The following is an 18,575-nucleotide window of genomic DNA, read 5'->3' as shown; positions in this document are numbered from 1 at the left end:
CAGCTCGAATTGAAAATTTACATTATGCTGGTTGCTGGCTGCGGTCAAAATGTGTCGCGCTTGAGAGAGAGGAGAGCGGGATCTGGGACGTTGTTACAGCTTCTGTTTTACTTGTGTGTGGCTGCCATTACTCATACGCCGCATTGGCCGGCTGAAACGCGCTGTTTCATGTTGTTTTATGGCCACGCTTCGGCAACAAACTTAAAGCGTTGCGCAAACGGAAAATCGCAACAGTTGCCACATCCAGCATCCCCCTCTTCCTCCCCCGCGCTTACCACTTGACCCGTTTGTTATCTTTGCTTTTACATATGGGCTACGATTTTTAATGCACGATATGCGTCGCATTGTCGGCGTTGAGGGCATGTTTGAGTTAAGAAAAACATTACTGCACGCAGCTACAGTTACACACACATAGTCTGTGTGTGTGTGTGTGCGGCGGGGTGCCAGAAATAAAAGTAACGCGCGTTGTTTTATAATTAATGAGCACGCAAGGCGCCTCGACGCTCTGCTTCGAGTTCAGCTCAGCGCTGCATATGTCCTGGCATTTCGCACTCCATGTCCCTGAGCCTGTAAAGAGATACACACACACACATGTGTCTGTGTGTGTGTGTGCGAATTTATGGTTAAGTGCACTTTAAAGGACAAACATACATATAACTCACTTTGCTGAGTCGCTCTGCCGCTCTCGCTCATGCACATAATGTGATCGCTTATCGATTTTACAATATAAAAAGGCAATTGCAAGGCGAGGCCCACTTGGGGCCGCCCGCCTGCTGCTCATTGGCAGAATAAAAGCAACTTAAATGTGATTTTTATGAGCTATGGAGTGGGGGCGAGTGTGGGCCACTTACAGCTCTGATATTTATAGTGGCACGCTAATGAGCCTGTAAATTTAAAAATGTGGCAGCCTTAAGGTCAAGACACAATTCTAAATTGTCAAACAAGCAAAGCGAATGATAAATGGCCAAGCTGCAGCTTAAAATTTATTGCTGCATTCAAAATAACATTTTTGCTTTCAATTGCAATGCACTTAAAAGCTACTTACATGTGCATGTATGTGTGCATGTGGTGTGTGTTATTATTTATTTGCAGCTCATAATTCATGACTGCAAATGTTTATTAAAATTTGAGCAACACTTAACAGCAAGACTTGTATTTTTGAACTAAGACTCAACATGTGCATAATCCATACACTCGAAAGGGAGAGAGAGAGAGAGAGATAGAGGGAGAGAGCTACAGGCTTTGCATATAGATCAAGTGGCTGCTGCTGGGCTCAGGCTCCCCCCCAGCCACCTGACCCAGCTTATCGTCTGCAAAGTGCGCTTACCTGCCAAAAGTATAGCCAAAAAAAAAATATATATATACGACATAGCGTAGCATATTAAAAGGCACCCCCAGCTGTGTTGACTAGAGGCGCAGCATGAAATGCCAACCACCCCACCCCACCCAGCACTTAACTGCTTGGCAGTAGTTGTCGCTGGCATTGGCCGCCTGCAGCTCTCAGCGCTGCTGTCTTAGACGCTTTTTTTTCTTTTACCTTTTCGGCATGATTTTGATGATATTTTCATTCTTCTCTCTCGCTCGTTTTCACATTTTCGTCGCCTTTGACCTGCACAAAAGGTAAGCTAAACGAGCTGCAAAACCAAACTGCTTAGTCATAGCAAAATGCTCGATATAAACTTAAGCCCATGTTACATATTTTTTTTTTCGCTTTGTCGCTCAACTTATTGCAGCCTGGTCACAATGCCTGCTGCCGCTTTATTGCTATTGGTTGCTGGCGTTGGCTGCTGCTGCTGCTGCTGCTGCCGCAGGTCCGAATATTTTGCTCGTAGACGTTGCGTGCAAAGTTTCTTTTTCCGCCAGAATAAATTGCCAACATACACACGTGGGTGTGTGTGTGTGAGTGTGTGTGCGTGTGGGCAGCGGGTTGCCTCGAGATTTATGCGACAAATAAAATTAAAGTGCGACAATCTGGCGTTGGTTTCAAAAAAAACACACACACAGTTCGTATACGTAATATGAAAACAATTATCAGTCTGCGAATTCAGCGCCCCCCACCAAAAGGTGTTGCCAGAAATATAAATGTGTCGCTTTAGTGTGTGCAAGGCAGCGTAAATTGTTTATTAATGCAAATTTATAGTTTGCACATTAGCTGAATAAAATAAATTATAAACTAATCTAAGCTGCAATTCAAAACAAAAAGGGTCTACCCCATATGTTTTTATAGCATAATTTTGTCAAAAGTCAGCCGATTCTTAAATGTTTTTTATTCATGTTGATGCTAAAAATAAAGTTGCATCATTACATTTGCAATCTTATAACTTGGACATTTTTTAAATTTTAACTTTAAATTTTAGCTTTTCTTCTTTGTTCACTTGTTTGTTTATAACTTTATCAAATATTTTTTTAAAGCTTACACTTGTATACTTATTTGAATTGTGTTTTCAATACCAACTTAAAATGGCATAAAGCAGTTAACTGGAATTTTTTTTAACTAAGTTGCAGCATTTTAAAGTTGAATTAAATAATAAGCAAATTTATCGCATTGTGTTTGTTGTCATAATTAAACTATTTTTTTAATTATTCAAACATAAAAGCAAATGTTTATTTAGAATCGTATGAGTTTATAAAGCTATAACAGCCTGAAGTTAAATTTTTTGTAGCTGAGCGAAAAACATTTATACGTCTGTGTATATATTATCTGTAATTTATAACTCACACCCACGGAGAAATTCAACCTGTTGCCGTATGAGTTACAGCTTACCAAATAATATTACTTCATATTTAATTGTTTGTTAATAAGTCGACTGACCCAATTGTATATGAATCTAATAATTTCACAAGCAAGCAGTGCAATACTTTTTAAGCAAAGCTTTCGGAAAATGTAAAATACATAAATATTTGCAAAAAGCAAATGCAAATGCATATAAGATTTAATTTGCTGCCTGCGCTATTTGCAATACAATTCTCATGCATTTAATCTCAAGCATTGCTCTTGCAACTTTTGTTTAACTTTAGGCAAACAAAAATGTAATTTACAAGCCAAGTGTATGCTGCCCGCAGCTCATACTCATATTTTACAAAAACTAACTATTATCCCATATATAACAAGGCGCTCGCTCTTGCTCTTGCTCTTGCTCTCGAGCCAGCTGCAGTAAATTGAAATTTTAACAAAAAAGAAATACAGAGTGCGGAGAGGCAAAGCAAACTAAGCTACACTTTATAAATTACAAATAAGCAACGTATACAGGGCCATTTGAGGAATGGAATCCAACACACGTGGATTTAGGCACAAGCTGGACTCGAGTCGGAGTGGAGGCCACAACAACAGAAGCACACAGACAAGTTCTAAAGAAAATTAATTTTTTAGCAGCATTGTGATGCCATTAGCAGCCCAGCAGTAGACACAGAGCAGCGAAGAGTGAGAGAGAGACAGAGAGTGGGCTGGGCTGGGCTTGGAAGCAGCTGCTCAATGTTATGAAAATGTGAAACAAGAAATTATATTGCTGGGTTTATTGCAACATGTATCGTGTGTGTGTGTGTATTTTTGGTTTTGGCATGGAATATTTATAATGCATACAAACACTCGACAGCATTGCTTGCCCTTAGAGTGGGCGTTAACTGGACGCCAGGGGGCGCCACACTTGACTTGATTCCTTTTTCTTTATATACATTTTTTTTCGCTCACTCTCTTCGCTCTCTCATATATGCCCATAAGCGCTAAGCAATGAGCGCGCCTTGTTTATGTCTCTGTGTGTGTGTGTGTCTGCTTAGCCAAGTGCTGTTGGTCGTAGGCGTTAGTCCTAGCCATTGCCAGATGCCTTAAGAACAACAAACACGCCCAGCCCACCCCACCGCACTCTCCCGCTCTCTCATACGCTAAAATAAACTTTGAATAAGCATTTCGTATGCGTATAAAATGTGCGCTCACTGTTGCCTCACTGTGCCGCGCTGTGTTCTTGTATTTTACTGGCACAAATCTCAACATAAATCTTAAGTACGCCTACAGCAGCCCCCCCAATCTCTTTCATTATGCTCGGCCGAAGCAGCAAAGGCCCGAAAGTAAGCAACGACTGCATACGTATAACAATAAAGCAACAAAAGCAACTGCCATCTGGCAAGCGGCTCCAGCTACAGCTCCCGCTCCAGCTACAGCTCCAAACTCCAACGCCAACTTTGACTGCGACTTGACACCAATGGGAGCCAACATAAAAATGGACACAGCGTGTGCTGCGACTAGTGCTAGAGCAGCAAAATATTCAATTTCCTTGGCTCATTAAAATTAAATAACACACACACGCACACGCATACATATGTAGAGAGAGAGAGAGAAAAACACAAAGCTTTATAGAAAAGCTGGCAAATGAAGTTATACAATGCTCGTGCGTGCTGGCGCTGCTGTTGACCAACAACTATGGCATTAATTTCTATTTTTTGTAGTCAAAAAATACACAAGAGTTTGTTTATCAGTATTAGTTAGCATTGAGTTTACATATTTTAGTTTAATTAGTGTAAACTTTCTTTTTGCATTTGCTGCTCATTTTATTTGTTCGAGCAGCATATTTTGTAATTTAATATTAATTAATTGTTATGAACTACTTTAGCTGACAGCTCTAAGTTGAAAATGGTTATCTCTATCTTGAAATTACTCTTAAGATTTTGCAAAATCCATTTGGTCGACAAGTCTAAAATAAAGAATCTAATAATAAATAACAAATTAAAAAGATTACAAAATTTGCCTTTAGCCTACTATATAAAATACTACTACTACTACTTTTATAAAAATATTTATTTTATATATAAGACTATTTAAATTATTCCTTTTTTAAAAAAGAAAATAATTTCTATAATTTTCTGCAAGCAATTTACATTAATAAATATAAAGTTTTTTTCTTAGATTATTGCTAAGTCTATGGCATTAGTTGCTAGCGATCCATTCTTTAAGTTAATATATTATTTTTGTTTTATGACTAATCGTATAGTAAAGTCACCAAACAATTTCTATAGTTTTTTGCAAGCAATTTAATTGTGCTTGCAATTTTGCGCCTGCGCTCCATAGTACCGAGAATGAAACGTGAACAATGGACTTACAAATGTATGTAATTACCGTTAAAGGCATTTTGATGTCCTTCTCGGTGATCGTTTTTTGTGTGGAGTAAGGACGCTCTGACATGAGTAAATTATGCAAAAGTGTTGCTCGCTACTCATAAACATTAGACTGACCCGCTGACCAGAACAAAACTTGAACGCAAAGTAATTATTTCTGTTTTCTGGTTCTCTGCTAATTACAGTGACACCAAATCATGGCCCGAAAATAACCGGCGGACAGCCGCGCTATCAGATTGGAGACACTGTGCGCGTCAATTGCACCTCCTCGCCGTCCAAGCCCGCCTGCCACCTCAGCTGGCTAATCAACGGCGAGCCCGCACAGAAGCAACACTTGAAGCAGTACGACAAAATTGTGGTCAACCGCGATGGGCTGGAGATGGCGCGACTGGGCCTGGAGTTTCGTGTGCGTGGCTATCACTTCAAGCATGGCGATATGAAGCTCAAAGTAAGTGTAAGTTATATATCGATTAATGTGGCCTAACGCTAAACTTTGCTCTGCAGTGTGTAGCCAAGATCAGCTCGCTCTACTGGCAGAGCAATGAGGAGAGCGTGGAGAGCGATCGACAGCAGCGAGCGCCGGCCTTGGAATCTCGTGAAACAGTCGCCGCCAAGTCCAGCACAATTGGTAAGCAATGCGCTAGTACGAGCGATTATAATTAATAACTGTTTCTTTTTTTATATAGCTGCAGCTGCCTCCAGGCATCCTTCGTATTTGATTTCGCTGCTGCCAGCGCTGCTGCTGCTCTTTGGCTTTGCCGGCTTGGGCGCGGACGGCGCTGTGAGTTAGACGAGACGCATGTGTTTTCGACTCGTTGCATGCAACAGTTTTTGGGGCAAGCACACATATCCTATGCCAAATTTCATAGAAAACAGACACAAGCTGCAAACTTAACTAGTTTCATTCAAAAAACAAATTTCAATTGATGTCGCAGTAAAATACAAAAACTTTCGATATGAACTCTTAAAGTGGCAGCAGCTAAATTTAAATTAAATAAACTACTCAATAACGAGACGTAAGCTAAGTAATTTGTAAATATTAAGTGTTAAATGTAAGTTTGCCGCAACTATGAAATGAAAATATAATTTTCAAATTAGTCAAATTTTAGCATTTAAGCTTGATAAAACCAAAAAAAGAAAATCTAAGGCTCTCTTTTCACTTAAGTCGAATTCACACACACACACACACACTTTAAGCTGTGTGTGTGCGTTGGTAAATATTTTTAGTTATTTCAACAAATGCCCGTATGTAAATAAATACATACTTACATATGTTTGTATGTTTGTCTCTACAGAAACGTTAACGCTTCATTATAAGGTGCAAACAGCTCGAAATGAAAAATCATTGCAGGCAAACAAAAATGTCAGTCTATTGGGAAATAAATTGCAAGGTCAGGCAAGCAACGGGTTGGGTGGGGGGTGTGCCAAGTAATGACTCAGGCGGTGTTCGACTGACCATGAAAATCATCAGCTTTGATCCGCAGCTTTATCCCCACACACCCACCACACACACACACACATATGGCGGCGGCAAGATAAGAATCGTTTGTTTATGCTAATTTAGTAAGCATTGCAGTCACAAGAGTCCGACAAAAGCCAGCAACATATCACACCCACTGAGCAATTTGTAGCGCAAGCGGCACCAAATATGGAAATTGACAAACACGAATGCAACTGCCAACTGCCAACTGCGGACTGCGAACTGTGGCCTGAGGCAAGGGCTCACATGACTCATATAAGGCTTTGCATGCCACAGGCATTCAGACGTGAGAAATGCAATGCAGCCAGCCGAGCCTCATTTGCATACAAAGGCGTTCGATTGTGCCGCACGCAATCTTAGCCTGGCCTGCTTTCTTTTTTTGCGTTTTGGGCAAAGCAACTCGTAACTAAAACTAAGCCAAAAAAATAACAAAAAAAAGAGCAAACATTACAAACTTCTTGTAAATATGCTAAAAATAAATAAGTCAATGACTAGACTGTAAGCAACTTCAAGCAAAACATATTCTCCATTAGTTCTAAGCGAAACTTGTGCGTGTTGTAATAAATTAAACGAAAAAATTGCATTCACTTTGTCTATACGAATAAACAATACATAACTGTATGTGTATGAGCCTTTGTTAATACTTTTGAGTAAAGCATTTTGCATTTAATTCTCTGTTTGGTTAAGTTTTTGTAACATGTTTCAAATTAGTTTGTTAAGTGATAAAAACGAATAAAAAGCAAAAGAAGCAATTCAAATCTCTCAATGCATTTCCGTTTCGTTTAGCTGCCAGCAATGAGAGCGATGAGGCCATTTCCGCTACCGTTGGCGTTTGCCTTGGTCTAGGCCAAGTCCGGCGTATCAAAGTGAAACGCACCCCCGCCTGCGGGCCCCAGAGCATAGAGCAATCAAATTTAATTAAAGGCAACAGGCAGGCAGCAGCAGCAAATGATACATCAAATAAATAAAACAAAGCAAAAGCAAAAGTCAAATGTATTTGCATTCAAAACGCTGCAGGCTGAGTGAAGTGGCTAACTGCTGTATTGCAATGCTAACAGTTTAAATTTAATACGTATTTATTATGCATCAAGTAGTAAAAACTCAGCTCTCGAACAAATTGAGTCCTTGACGTCTACTCTAACTCATCTTAAGCGCAAATAATTCAAGTAAGAAATGCTTAACTGCAGTTTCAATTATCTCATAAGAATTTCAAATTTTATCGCATTCAAAACAATAAAACTCAGCTCAATCTCAAACCATAAAAGCTTTACCCTTAGCAATAAAATGCCATTGGAAATTATTATTGGCTGGATAAGAAGCACAGCCCTTAGCCTCACCGATAAAATAAAACGAATGTCGTTTGCGTTTTCAGCAAATGGTCAACACATACTTCTTGGCATTCTCTGCTGATAAGGCAAAGGCATAACCAAAGCAACAACCTTGGCCTTAACTCACAGGTAACAACAGCTGCGTTCCACTGATGAAATCAGCAAAAGGATATGTGCCACGTTTGTGGCCTATTCACTTTGCTAAGCGCAAAATCTTTGTTCTTAACCCATAAAATTGACGAAGATAAAAACGGACAGCGACCAAGTAGAATGCCTTGATAAAATGCAAATTGTGTAAATAAACATTCGCAGCAACTTTGTCTGGCCCAAGCAAATGTTTTTTTTTTATTCTTTCAGGCGGCGTGTGGTAAAATTCTTAAGTATATTAAACAATATTAGGCTTGGTTTGATTTTGGATATATTTCAAGACTTTGATCTAACAGCCTAAGTAATAGGTTCAGTAAATTGTTTACAGCTTAAATAAAAAATTAGTTTAATCTTTTATTATATTATATTAGGTTATATAAGCGGCAAACAAATGTGAAGAGCAAGAGGTACAGTTTCCTATAGCTTTAATTTAAACAAATCTGTTTTTTGTTTTGGAAGCTTTGGTTTTTTTTTTTGTCATAAATTGCTCAAAACTCATTCGATTCTTAAAACTTTTACTGTGTTCGTATTGATACTTAAAACAAAGTTGCATCTTTACATTTAGAATATTACAAGTTTGAAAATTTGTCGTGATTTTGAAATTGAAGCAAACTCAAAATTTTTAAAACTTTCAAATTTTAATGCAATTTAGTTCAGATGCCACTAACGAGTCTAACAAGGCACGAAACTCTGCAATCGGACGCCATTTCGCTGAATTTCGCTGAAACTTTGCAAAAAAATGTGTTACGTAAACATTTTTATACTCATTTCAATTGTTAATGCCAACATAAAATGGTATAGAACATCCCAATCGCATGTGTTTTAGGTGACTATAGCTATTCAAAGCTGAAATTAAGCAACCGATAACTCTTTAGCAATTGGTATTTTTTCCTATACTTTTCAAAAAAGCCTTTTTTTTATTGAAAGACACAGCAGCATATTTTATTTAGAAATCATGATGACCTAAGCTCAAAAACTCTTTGTGGCGATGATTTTTGGCTGAGATGCTTTCAACAGTTTTAAAAGTGTATTAAAAAATGAGACAACAATCCGTTACATCACGTTTTTTGCTAAAATTGCTTGCTAAACTTCAAATTTTGAATGCAGTTTTTCTTAAATGCATCTCACGAGTCTGACAAGGCATGAAACTCTGCAAACGGAAGCAATTTCGCTAAGATATTATGAACTAACTTGTTCATTACTTCGCCAATAAATTATTAAATCGTAAATTTTTATAATCATTTGAGTTGTGTTTGCCACGCTAACATAAAGTGGTTTAAAGCATCTGAATCGTATTTTTTTGGCTGAGCTATAGCTTCTCAAAGTACGAAATTAAATTAACAACAAACCTTTCTGCATTGATTTTCTTTCAGCGGTTTTATTTTGAATTAGTTTGAATTTTGATATACAAAACCGATAACTTTGGCCTTGTAGAGTTTGCATGTAACTTTGCTAAAAAGGATGCCATAAATTTTGAGCTGTTAACATGCAAAATTGAGCGTAGATGGCGCCACTTAACATTGGATAACTTTTGTTGGCGTGCACGACCAGAACCAGCAGAGCACTGTTTCCGATTCTGAGAGCTAGGATGGCGCCAGCATGCAACGGATAACTTTAAAGTCCTTGTAAACATAAAAAAGATATCAAAGTAGATGGCGTCAGTTAACATTTTGTTAGCGACATCTAATGTGCACAACCAGAACCAGCAGAGCACTGCTTCCGTTTCTTAGACCTTAGATGGCGCCAGCACGGCTCGGATAACTTTAAAATCCTTTTAATAATAAAAAAGATAAGAATAGCTAAGTATTAAAAAGAATTTCTTAAATTTAAAGATATTGATAACTTTTTTATATATACCAGGATTTTATAATAACAATATAATATTTACTTGTTGAACAAAACTCAAAGCAAAAAATATCGGGACTATGAATGAATATTATGTATATTAGCATACAAATTAAACTAATAATAAATTAATTGTAATAATACAACTTAAAAATACATTATTATTTGTAAACAACAAAACAAAAATCATAAAATATGTTTAGGTAGCTTGCCCTTATCTAATGTGGCCTAATCTGCTTGACCTAATGATAATTTGTTACCTACTGTTTTTATTTGAGTACCTGTAGTGCTAATTCTGGGAAAACAGTCCTTTGACGTATGCGGACTAAGGCACGTAACATTTTTGCATATAAAGGCAAGCGAGTAACAGCAGCGTTTAGTTAAACAAAAGTTATGAACGTAAGCGGTCTTTGAGTGAAATCAGAATTGTGTTCAGTCTTGAAAAATGTTACTGCTTATACTTGGTTTAATAAGTGGCATTATAGCAGCATTAATATGCTTTTCATATGTGCTGATAGTTATCAAGTGCAAACAAAAAGCAAATGTTAAAGTGGGAGAAACTATACAGAAATTCAAGCAAGCAGCTGGTCCAAAGCCGTGGCCCATTATTGGCAATCTGCACATCGTGGGACGCTATGCGCATCCGTTTGCAGCTTTTACGGAACTAACAGCGCAGTATGGAGATATTTATGCACTAAGTTTTGGCCATACGCGTTGCCTTGTGGTCAACAATCTGGAGCTAATACGAGAAGTGCTGAACAAGAATGGCAAATACTTTGGCGGACGACCCAACTTTGTGCGCTATGATCGACTGTTCGGTGGAGATCGCAAGAACTCGCTGGCATTATGCGATTGGTCGCAGCTACAGCAGCGGCGCAGAAACTTGGCCAGACGACACTGCTCGCCCAGAGAATCAACTGCGTACTATGTGAAGATGTCAGACATTGGCTGCACTGAAGCTGAGCTGCTAAATATCAAACATATAGCAAGGATTTATACAAACAGCCACATCATATTTTGATTGGTGCTTTTTAACCTGCGCCAATATGTTTAGTCAGTATATGTGCTCGCTGCGCTTTGCATATGACGATGCAGAGTTTGATAAGATAGTCGGTTACTTTGATGAGATATTCTGGGAGATAAACCAGGGCTATGCTTTGGATTTTCTAAGCTGGCTGCAGCCTTTTTATCAGCGACATCTCAGCCAGATTAGTCACTGGTCCAGCACTATACGCAAATTTATACTGCAGCGTGTTATGCAGCAGCGCGAACTCGATATAGACTTGGATGAGCCTGACAAGGACTTTACTGATGCGCTGCTCAAGAGCTTGGTTGAGCATGCCAATGTTTCACGCAATACAATTATATTTATGCTGGAGGATTTCATAGGCGGTCACTCTGCAGTGGGCAATTTGGTAATGCTAGCCTTGGCCTATATAGCCAAGTATCCAGCCATAGCCAGCAGCATACAAGCGGAAATTGATGTGGTTACAAATAAAAGCGAGCGCAGAGTCAACTTGCTGGATATGCCAGAGCTGCCCTATACCATGGCTACTTTATATGAAGTGCTGCGCTATTCCTCATCGCCCATTGTGCCACATGTCGCCACAGAGGATACGCAGATAGCTGGTCATGGTGTTACCACAGGCACCATTATCTTTATCAACAACTATGCGCTTAATACAAGCGCCAAGTATTGGGACGAACCAGATCAATTTCGTCCCGAAAGATTTCTGCAGCAAACAGAGCGCAAACTTAGCGCCGACTCTGATTCAGGCATTGAATTGAGCTCACCCACTTATCAATTACGCAAAAATCTGCCACATTTTTTGCCATTTAGCATTGGCAAACGCACTTGCATTGGCCAAAACCTTGTGCGTGGCTTTGGCTTTGTGCTGTTGGCCAACATACTACAAGACTATCATGTCGGCACTGACGATGCCACAAAGCTGAAAATATATCCGGCGAGCGTCGCTTTGCCAGCCAAATGCTTTTCACTTACATTCAAGCCAAGATAAGCAAAATGTTATAAATATATTCCACTTTATGCTTGAGTATTTAGGCTGCAGCTTTTATTTCAATGGCATGTCAAGACAGTTTGGCAGATGACAGCATCAGCATCAGCATCAACAGGCTCGAGACCGAAGTACATATCACATTCCTTTGCAACGCAATAGTGCTTCAACTAAAATATTTAAAACACATTTCACAAGCTGCAGAGTTGTTTGTTAGCTGACTTTAAAGTGTCAAGCATTCAACCATTCAACATTTTTTTACGCCGCACAATAAAATTTCAACATATTCGTACGGGTTACGTTACATATACGCAACGTTTCCGCTGTGCTGTGTGTTCGACACAGAACAAAAAGGCGGCCAAGCCAAGCTGCCACACAAATATACAAACTAGCAGTTGCCTGGCATTTAAAATGTCGCTAGACGCGTGAAAATTTGCGCCTTCCGTTAGTCATTTGGCCTGAACGCATTTGCATGAATTTCATTTGGCAAATATGCTGAGCGTGCTGAAAATCTGAAAATAAATATATGCATATGCGCAGTTGTCATCAAAAAAAAACCTTTTGGATTTTCGAGTAATGCTGAGTAATATTATATAGCATATATACTTTATTTAGTTTAATGTAATTTCATTTAATAAGCACGCCTAATTTAAGGACTAATTACCTTGCTTAGGCGCTTAAGCTGAACAATGCAATTGAATGCATGAATGAATTCAGAGCTGCTTCTGCTGTTGTTATGTTTAATAAAGTTAGTCAGCTAAGTTTATATTTGTATATATCGTATTTAGCTTAAGCTAGATAGTAATAAATACAAGGGACTGAATTTTTATTCAAAGAACAAAGATGCATAAATCAAAATAATAATCGTTTGATATAAATATGTAACCAAGTAAATAAAAAGTTGACACTAGTGTGCAAAAAATAGTTCAAGAGTTCCATTCAATATAGAAATACTAAATTGTGAAAAGAATAAACATCTAGCTTCAACTGCAGGTGAACAACAATTTTCTTAAGTAGCCTTTCTCACATATGCTCGCTTGCCAACTAATTTGAATACTGTATCTAGCTTGCGCACTTAATTTTGCAGTCACTGTTGATGTCCTGGGGGAGAACAACGCACCAGTGCTGCCAGAATCTCCTAAGCAAAAATAGCTAGATTTGTAAAAAAAAGTTGCTAAAAGTTGCTAAGAATTATTTAAATGTTGCCAGAAAAAATCAATAAATATAGTTTGACTAGTCTGCGAATATTTATAACTGGCTGGATTTAATTGGTGCGTATATTTCAATATCAATAGCAAAGCAAGCAAGAAAAAGTTAGCGAGAGCTATGTGAGCTCAGCTGCTTATCTGCTTTTACACATGCGCACATACAAAAGTCAAAGAGGCCGCCAATGTAATTTAAGGCAGCGCTGCCATCTTAGTTTTATTCTCTCAGCAGTCGAAACGCTCTGAGCGAAGTAAAATATCCATGGAAGCAGCACAGCTGACTTTGGCAAGCAAAACAAAGATAGCAAGAGCTGCATGAAGTCAGCTGCTCATCTGCTTTTACACATGCGCACATGAAAATGTCTAGGAGGCCGCCAATCAGTGCTGCCAGAATCTCCTAAGCAAAAAAAGTAGCTAAAAATTATGTAAAAATTGCCAGAAAAAATGCTAAATCAATAAATGTGACTTAACTTGTGGTGAACTTTTTTTTTTCTCATCAAATTTGATGAGTTAGTATGAGTACATTTAACTATTATTGATAACGATAAAGATAAAAAAAGGTTGTCTAAAGTGAGCAACTGAGTTAATTACAAGTTACGATGTCTATTTAATCGTAATTTGTGTGTAAAAAATGCAAACGATTAAAAATATCTTCTTTTATGAAGAAGATGCTAAAGGAAAATTAAAAACTGTGGCATTTAAAAATAAGCTGTAATTTTTTTTGAAAGTTAACTGAAATAACAACTTATTTGCTAAACTGTCAGCACTGCAACGCACAAACAATGAGTGAGAGACTGAGTGGTGCTGCTTGAAGTTGGCTTAGCCATCATCCATCTTGCGTGTCAGACATTTGATTTTCGCACTCGTCTAGCACTGGGGGAAATCACGCCAAAGGACTGCTCGCATGACACAAGAGAGAAAGAGAGAGTCTCGACATGAAGAGTGTGTGTGTGTGTGTGTGTGTGTGGCAAGAGTGTGAATTATGCTGCAACTTGTGCTAGACTTGTGGCAGCTTAAATATTTAATTGGCAGACTCCGTTTAATAAATACTTGCCCGCAAGTCTTGGCCATCAAACAATGCTGCAGTTTAAGATTTTAATTATTATTTCATGATATGCTCGGTTGACTGCTTGCCGCGTTGTTGCAACTGTTGCGCTTTATTCATTTGTTGTGTTTTTTAATTATATTTTCACTTCTTCTCGACCCCATGGTGCGCCACCTCAGCTACAGATGCTGACAAATTAAAAAATTACGTATTAATAATTATGAGACAAATTTCATGCTGATTGCATGCATTTTTTAAAGCAGGAACGAAAGCAAGAATCGTTTAATATTCAGCGCGTTGTAACAATCAAGCGTTAAGCCTCAAGCAACTCTCTGCCAACATGTTGCGAAAACTTTTGCCATTCTTGTTACAAATCTGCAGCACGCTAAACTAAGCTCGTTTCGTGGCTAGACTTCGACACGCACACACACACACACACACACACACACACACACACACACGCAGACATGTGTGTGTAGATAGAAATTGTCGAGCAACTTTGATGGGTTCGCATAAGCTTCTGCTGCTTGTATTAAGTTCCAAGAAAATGCAAGACTTGCATAAAATTTCAATAAACTTGCACTCAAGCTGAACTTTTGCAAAAGCATTTGAACTTGACTGAATTTTCAAATTGCCAAAGTCACTTAAATTTTCAAAATTTATTGCATTGCCAATTGTCATCAACTTTTGGTCAAGTTGCACGGACTGTAAGATTTATTTTAATTATTAGAGAATCAGCAAAACACAATTTGCCATTAAGCTGTTTGCTCAAGCGTTAAACAAATACCGGGCTTAAGTACTATAATTGCTAAAGCAAGCAGAAATCTTAAAATTTAAAATATAAGTAGTTTAAAGTTAATACAGATCGATCCAGCATAAATGAACAGAATTACTGCAAGTTGTGTGTGGAATTTTTTATAATTTCGCATCTTCTTGAGTTTTGATTTGAATTCAAAGCAATTTATTATTCAAATTCAAAACCCATTACTCACCTGTTCAACATGGTGTTTATTTATAATATTGTCAAATTACACTCAAGACCAAGAAGAATTTGCCTGAATTTCCAAATTTCCACGGTTACTTAAATTCTGAAAACATATTGCATTATCATTGCCATTAACTTTTGGATGCACTGGCCGTAACAGTTATTTTAATTATTAAAGAAGGCAGTCGAGCATTTTGCAGGCGACACGTCTGACGAACGCGCCTTTAAGCTTGCCACGTACTTTGTGGCATGCCTCAGGCACATTTATTACCGCTGTCGTCTGCTTAGACAAATGCTAATGTGAAGTTTCGTAGGCGTTATTTGCTTTTTGTCAACTCCAGCCGCCAGCCATGGCTCATGAGCCGTGTTGCATGCATGCTGTCTGATGTGCATGTTGGGGCTATAAATAGCAACGTCTAGGGCTCTAGAGGCTTCAAGCAGCTGTTTAACCAGCTTAAGGTAAGCAGCCTCTTGGCTCAAGTGTACTTAAAGGCAAGCCTTGATTGTAAATTCGTAACAAATGTTATTTTTACCTAAAATACTGTGTCTGACTTTAGCTTTGACAATTTATATGAATTTAGTGGTTTTCGTAGTCTGCCAGTCAACTTGTCAGTCGCTCAGTCAGTTAGCTTAGCTTTGCTTGCGGCCAAGATGTCGTTGCTAATGGAATACAGTTGGCACTAGCGTGGTCTGACTACGATTTGTCAATTTAGCAGTCGGCGGAGACTTTGGCAGCAACAATATTAGACAAAAAATGAAACAAGTGTAATAACAATAAAAGTTTTATATGAATTAAAACAAACAAAAAAATAAATTAATAATAAGGCAATTAAAAGCAATTGGCCAGTAATAAAATAAATACAGTTGGCTCTGCTCAATAAGCTATTTTATATGTAAAATATATAAAAAAAAAATCATAAAGTCTGCATCATGTTCTAAAGCATAATTAAATGTATATTTAACTTTCTACATTAATTAACTACGCTCGATAGGCGATTAACGACAACGCTGTCATGATCTTAGAGTTAACTTAATCAAAGGTTATTTTATATAGTCAACATTTTATATGATCAGTAGCTCTTTTCATCCTTGGCGCTTTAACAAATCACAGACACGTAAGATAATGCTCGCTAATAAAAATTTTAATATTCCAAGCTGAAGATTCATCAAACGCCGTTTGCTTTGCAGCTGCTAACCGAATTGGCAGCATTTTTACCTGCGGATTAATGCAGAGAATTAAGCTATATGAAAGGCCATAAAATCTGCGCTATAAATCTGTTTATTGCACTTAATGGCAAACGAAGTATATACAGCAGCTATAGCTTAATAAATTAAGTGCCGCAGCTGTGCTATACCTTAGCATAGAATGCAATAAGTTTAGCGTTGCAGTGGATAAACTCGCTGGATGACCTGACGTGTAAACTTGTATATAAAAATAAAAAGATAATTGCCGTTTCACATAATAAAAGAAAATGTCAGTTTGACAATCATTTAACAATCACAAATGCCATAGGACATACTAAAAATAAATATATATTGTAATTTATCGGCCTAAATTGCGAACGTCAGCCAATCATTGTGAAATTTATATAAAAAGCGTTAACTAATTGTAAGATAAACAGAGCTGTCTAGTAAGTTTATATTTTAAATAGCGTAATACATTTTGTAAACATAAAATAAATATAAATTTGGTAAAGTCTAAATTAAATTAAAATGTTTTTGCTTCTGCCTGACCTTGCAGATAATTTGCGTTCGAGCTGATTGACAAAGAAGCCAACTGCAGAAAAGAAAACACATACGTGACATACGACACTGGCTGCTAGATATTTTGGCATAAGAGCTTGCTTAATTAATAGAATATACAGTGCAGAGGCAGCAGCAGCTGAAATGCATAAAAAGTATACGCAGAGTGAAGTGCCCATGACTATGGCAACCATGGGACATGTTTTCAGAAATTATTTTCCAGCCAAGCGATGCATATTACGTATACGTAGTGCACTTGATAGCTGCATGTACTATGATTAGCTGCATGCTGATGCTGATGTTGTTGTAATTATTAGTTAGTTGGCAGTGGCAGGACATTTGTCCTTGTATGCTAATTAAGTTCGCTGTTAATGGCAAACCAATTAACTTATTAATTGAACAGCTGCCGAGCTGTCAAGTTGTTTGCACTTGTTTTCGTTTATTTTTTGCAACATGCTGAGACAGAAATGAAATTTTACATTGCAGTCCAGTCTCAATGCCATCGATGGATTTTTTTTTTTCAATGCTTTGCGCACACAACTTAAATTATTTACCAATAGCTTGGGCAGACTCGTTTTATTGCTTACACAGCTCGTCGTCGCTAAACTTATGACTCTTGAACTTGCTGCAATTGCAATTGCATGGGTTGCAAGCTAAGTTTGTGGCATGCGGACGAGGCAGCGGCACAGCATGTGCTGCAAATAAATTTAATAAACTTTTTATTATATCAGCCGCTAAACCGCCCCAGATTAACAAACTTTAGTTTACGCGACTTAGTTTCGTGGTTCACGCCAAGCGACCGCAATCTTAGCATAGACAATCTCTCAGGCTGTGTGTGGCAACCGCAGTTGCCACCCGCGTGGCATCGAGGCAGACAAGCACATGCTCCGGCATACTTTGTTTCCTAACTTTTATGCAAGCAAATCGTTGGTGCCTATGGCCGTGGTATAACCAGCAGCCGTAACCACTCAGCTCTTGTGCACATACTCTATGGCCTAACACTCGCTTGTTCGCTTGTTCGCTTGTTCGCTCAGCTTTGTGCTCCACACACAATGCCTGTGGCCGATTGGCGACTTTTAGTTTTCCCAGTGTCAAGTTCACGTTGCTCGGCCACTTGACAGAAGGATTTGCCTGCGAACAAGAGCAGTCTGTGCCTTAAGCTCCAAGACAATAAATTTAATGTTCAGCACAAGCAAGAGCTAACACGCCCCTTTCATTTCATTTAATTGCTGTGCATGTTGCTTGGCTAACAGCTTAAGTTACGCCTACATATTTTTAAAGCTTTAAATTATTATTTTATTGGCTAAATTTGTTGAATAGCAAAATTGATTAACAAGTTTTCTTTTGCTAATTAAAAACTTTATACTTTCGCACTTCAAAATTAAAATATATTCTATTTATAAATTTAAAATATGGTCACCCTAATGTATTGCGCCTGCGCTGAGAGCAAAGCCGGCAAAACAAGTTCAAGTTCAATGCAATAACAACAACTAGAGAAACTCACCACATAAACAAATGTTAACAGACTGCGCTAACAGCGACGTTGCAGCGCAGTCGACGCTTCCACATAACAAATTCGGCAATGTGCGGTCAACAGTTCGTATACGTATTAGATTGTTGCGGCAACTCATACGAAGCGGATGCAAAACAAAAAACTAGCGTTCAAAAATAAAAAA

The 18,575-nt window shown here is 38.1% G+C and overlaps 2 protein-coding genes across 4 annotated transcripts in view; both read left to right on the top strand.

Moving 5' to 3' along the window:
- Nucleotides 1-6,204, top strand: part of LOC108607726 (maker581) — a 31,723-nt gene extending 25,519 nt beyond the window's left edge. For 2 of the 3 annotated variants that reach the window (XM_033294887.1, XM_033294885.1), the window contains exons 3-5: nucleotides 5,292-5,560; nucleotides 5,611-5,734; nucleotides 5,793-6,204. In XM_033294887.1, the coding sequence (XP_033150778.1) occupies nucleotides 5,292-5,560; nucleotides 5,611-5,734; nucleotides 5,793-5,896 (497 nt within the window). In that variant the 3' untranslated portion in view covers nucleotides 5,897-6,204. The remainder of the gene's footprint in view (nucleotides 1-5,291; nucleotides 5,561-5,610; nucleotides 5,735-5,792) is intronic. The other variant, XM_033294886.1, reaches the window with a different exon arrangement.
- Nucleotides 6,205-10,351: 4,147 nt separating this feature from the next.
- Nucleotides 10,352-11,924, top strand: LOC108595294 (cytochrome P450 307a1). Its single transcript, XM_033293867.1, has 2 exons — nucleotides 10,352-10,871; nucleotides 10,933-11,924. Exons 1-2 carry the CDS (start codon nucleotides 10,352-10,354, stop codon nucleotides 11,922-11,924), a joined length of 1,512 nt encoding a protein of 503 aa, XP_033149758.1.
- Nucleotides 11,925-18,575: the final 6,651 nt, after the last annotated feature.

Source organism: Drosophila busckii, chromosome 2L (genome assembly GCF_011750605.1).
Source record: "Drosophila busckii strain San Diego stock center, stock number 13000-0081.31 chromosome 2L, ASM1175060v1, whole genome shotgun sequence".
NCBI lineage: Eukaryota > Metazoa > Arthropoda > Insecta > Diptera > Drosophilidae > Drosophila > Drosophila busckii.
Note: the sequence above shows the minus strand (reverse complement) of the source record. Positions and strands in the feature narration are given on the sequence as shown.

Coding starts and splice junctions, on each gene's coding strand:
- LOC108595294 (XM_033293867.1), top strand. CDS start 10,352: ATGTTACTGCTTATACTTGGTTTAATAAGTGGCATTATAGCAGCATTA. Junction 10,872..10,932: donor TGGCTGCACTGAAGCTGAGC/TGCTAAATATCA, acceptor ATTTTGATTGGT/GCTTTTTAACCTGCGCCAAT.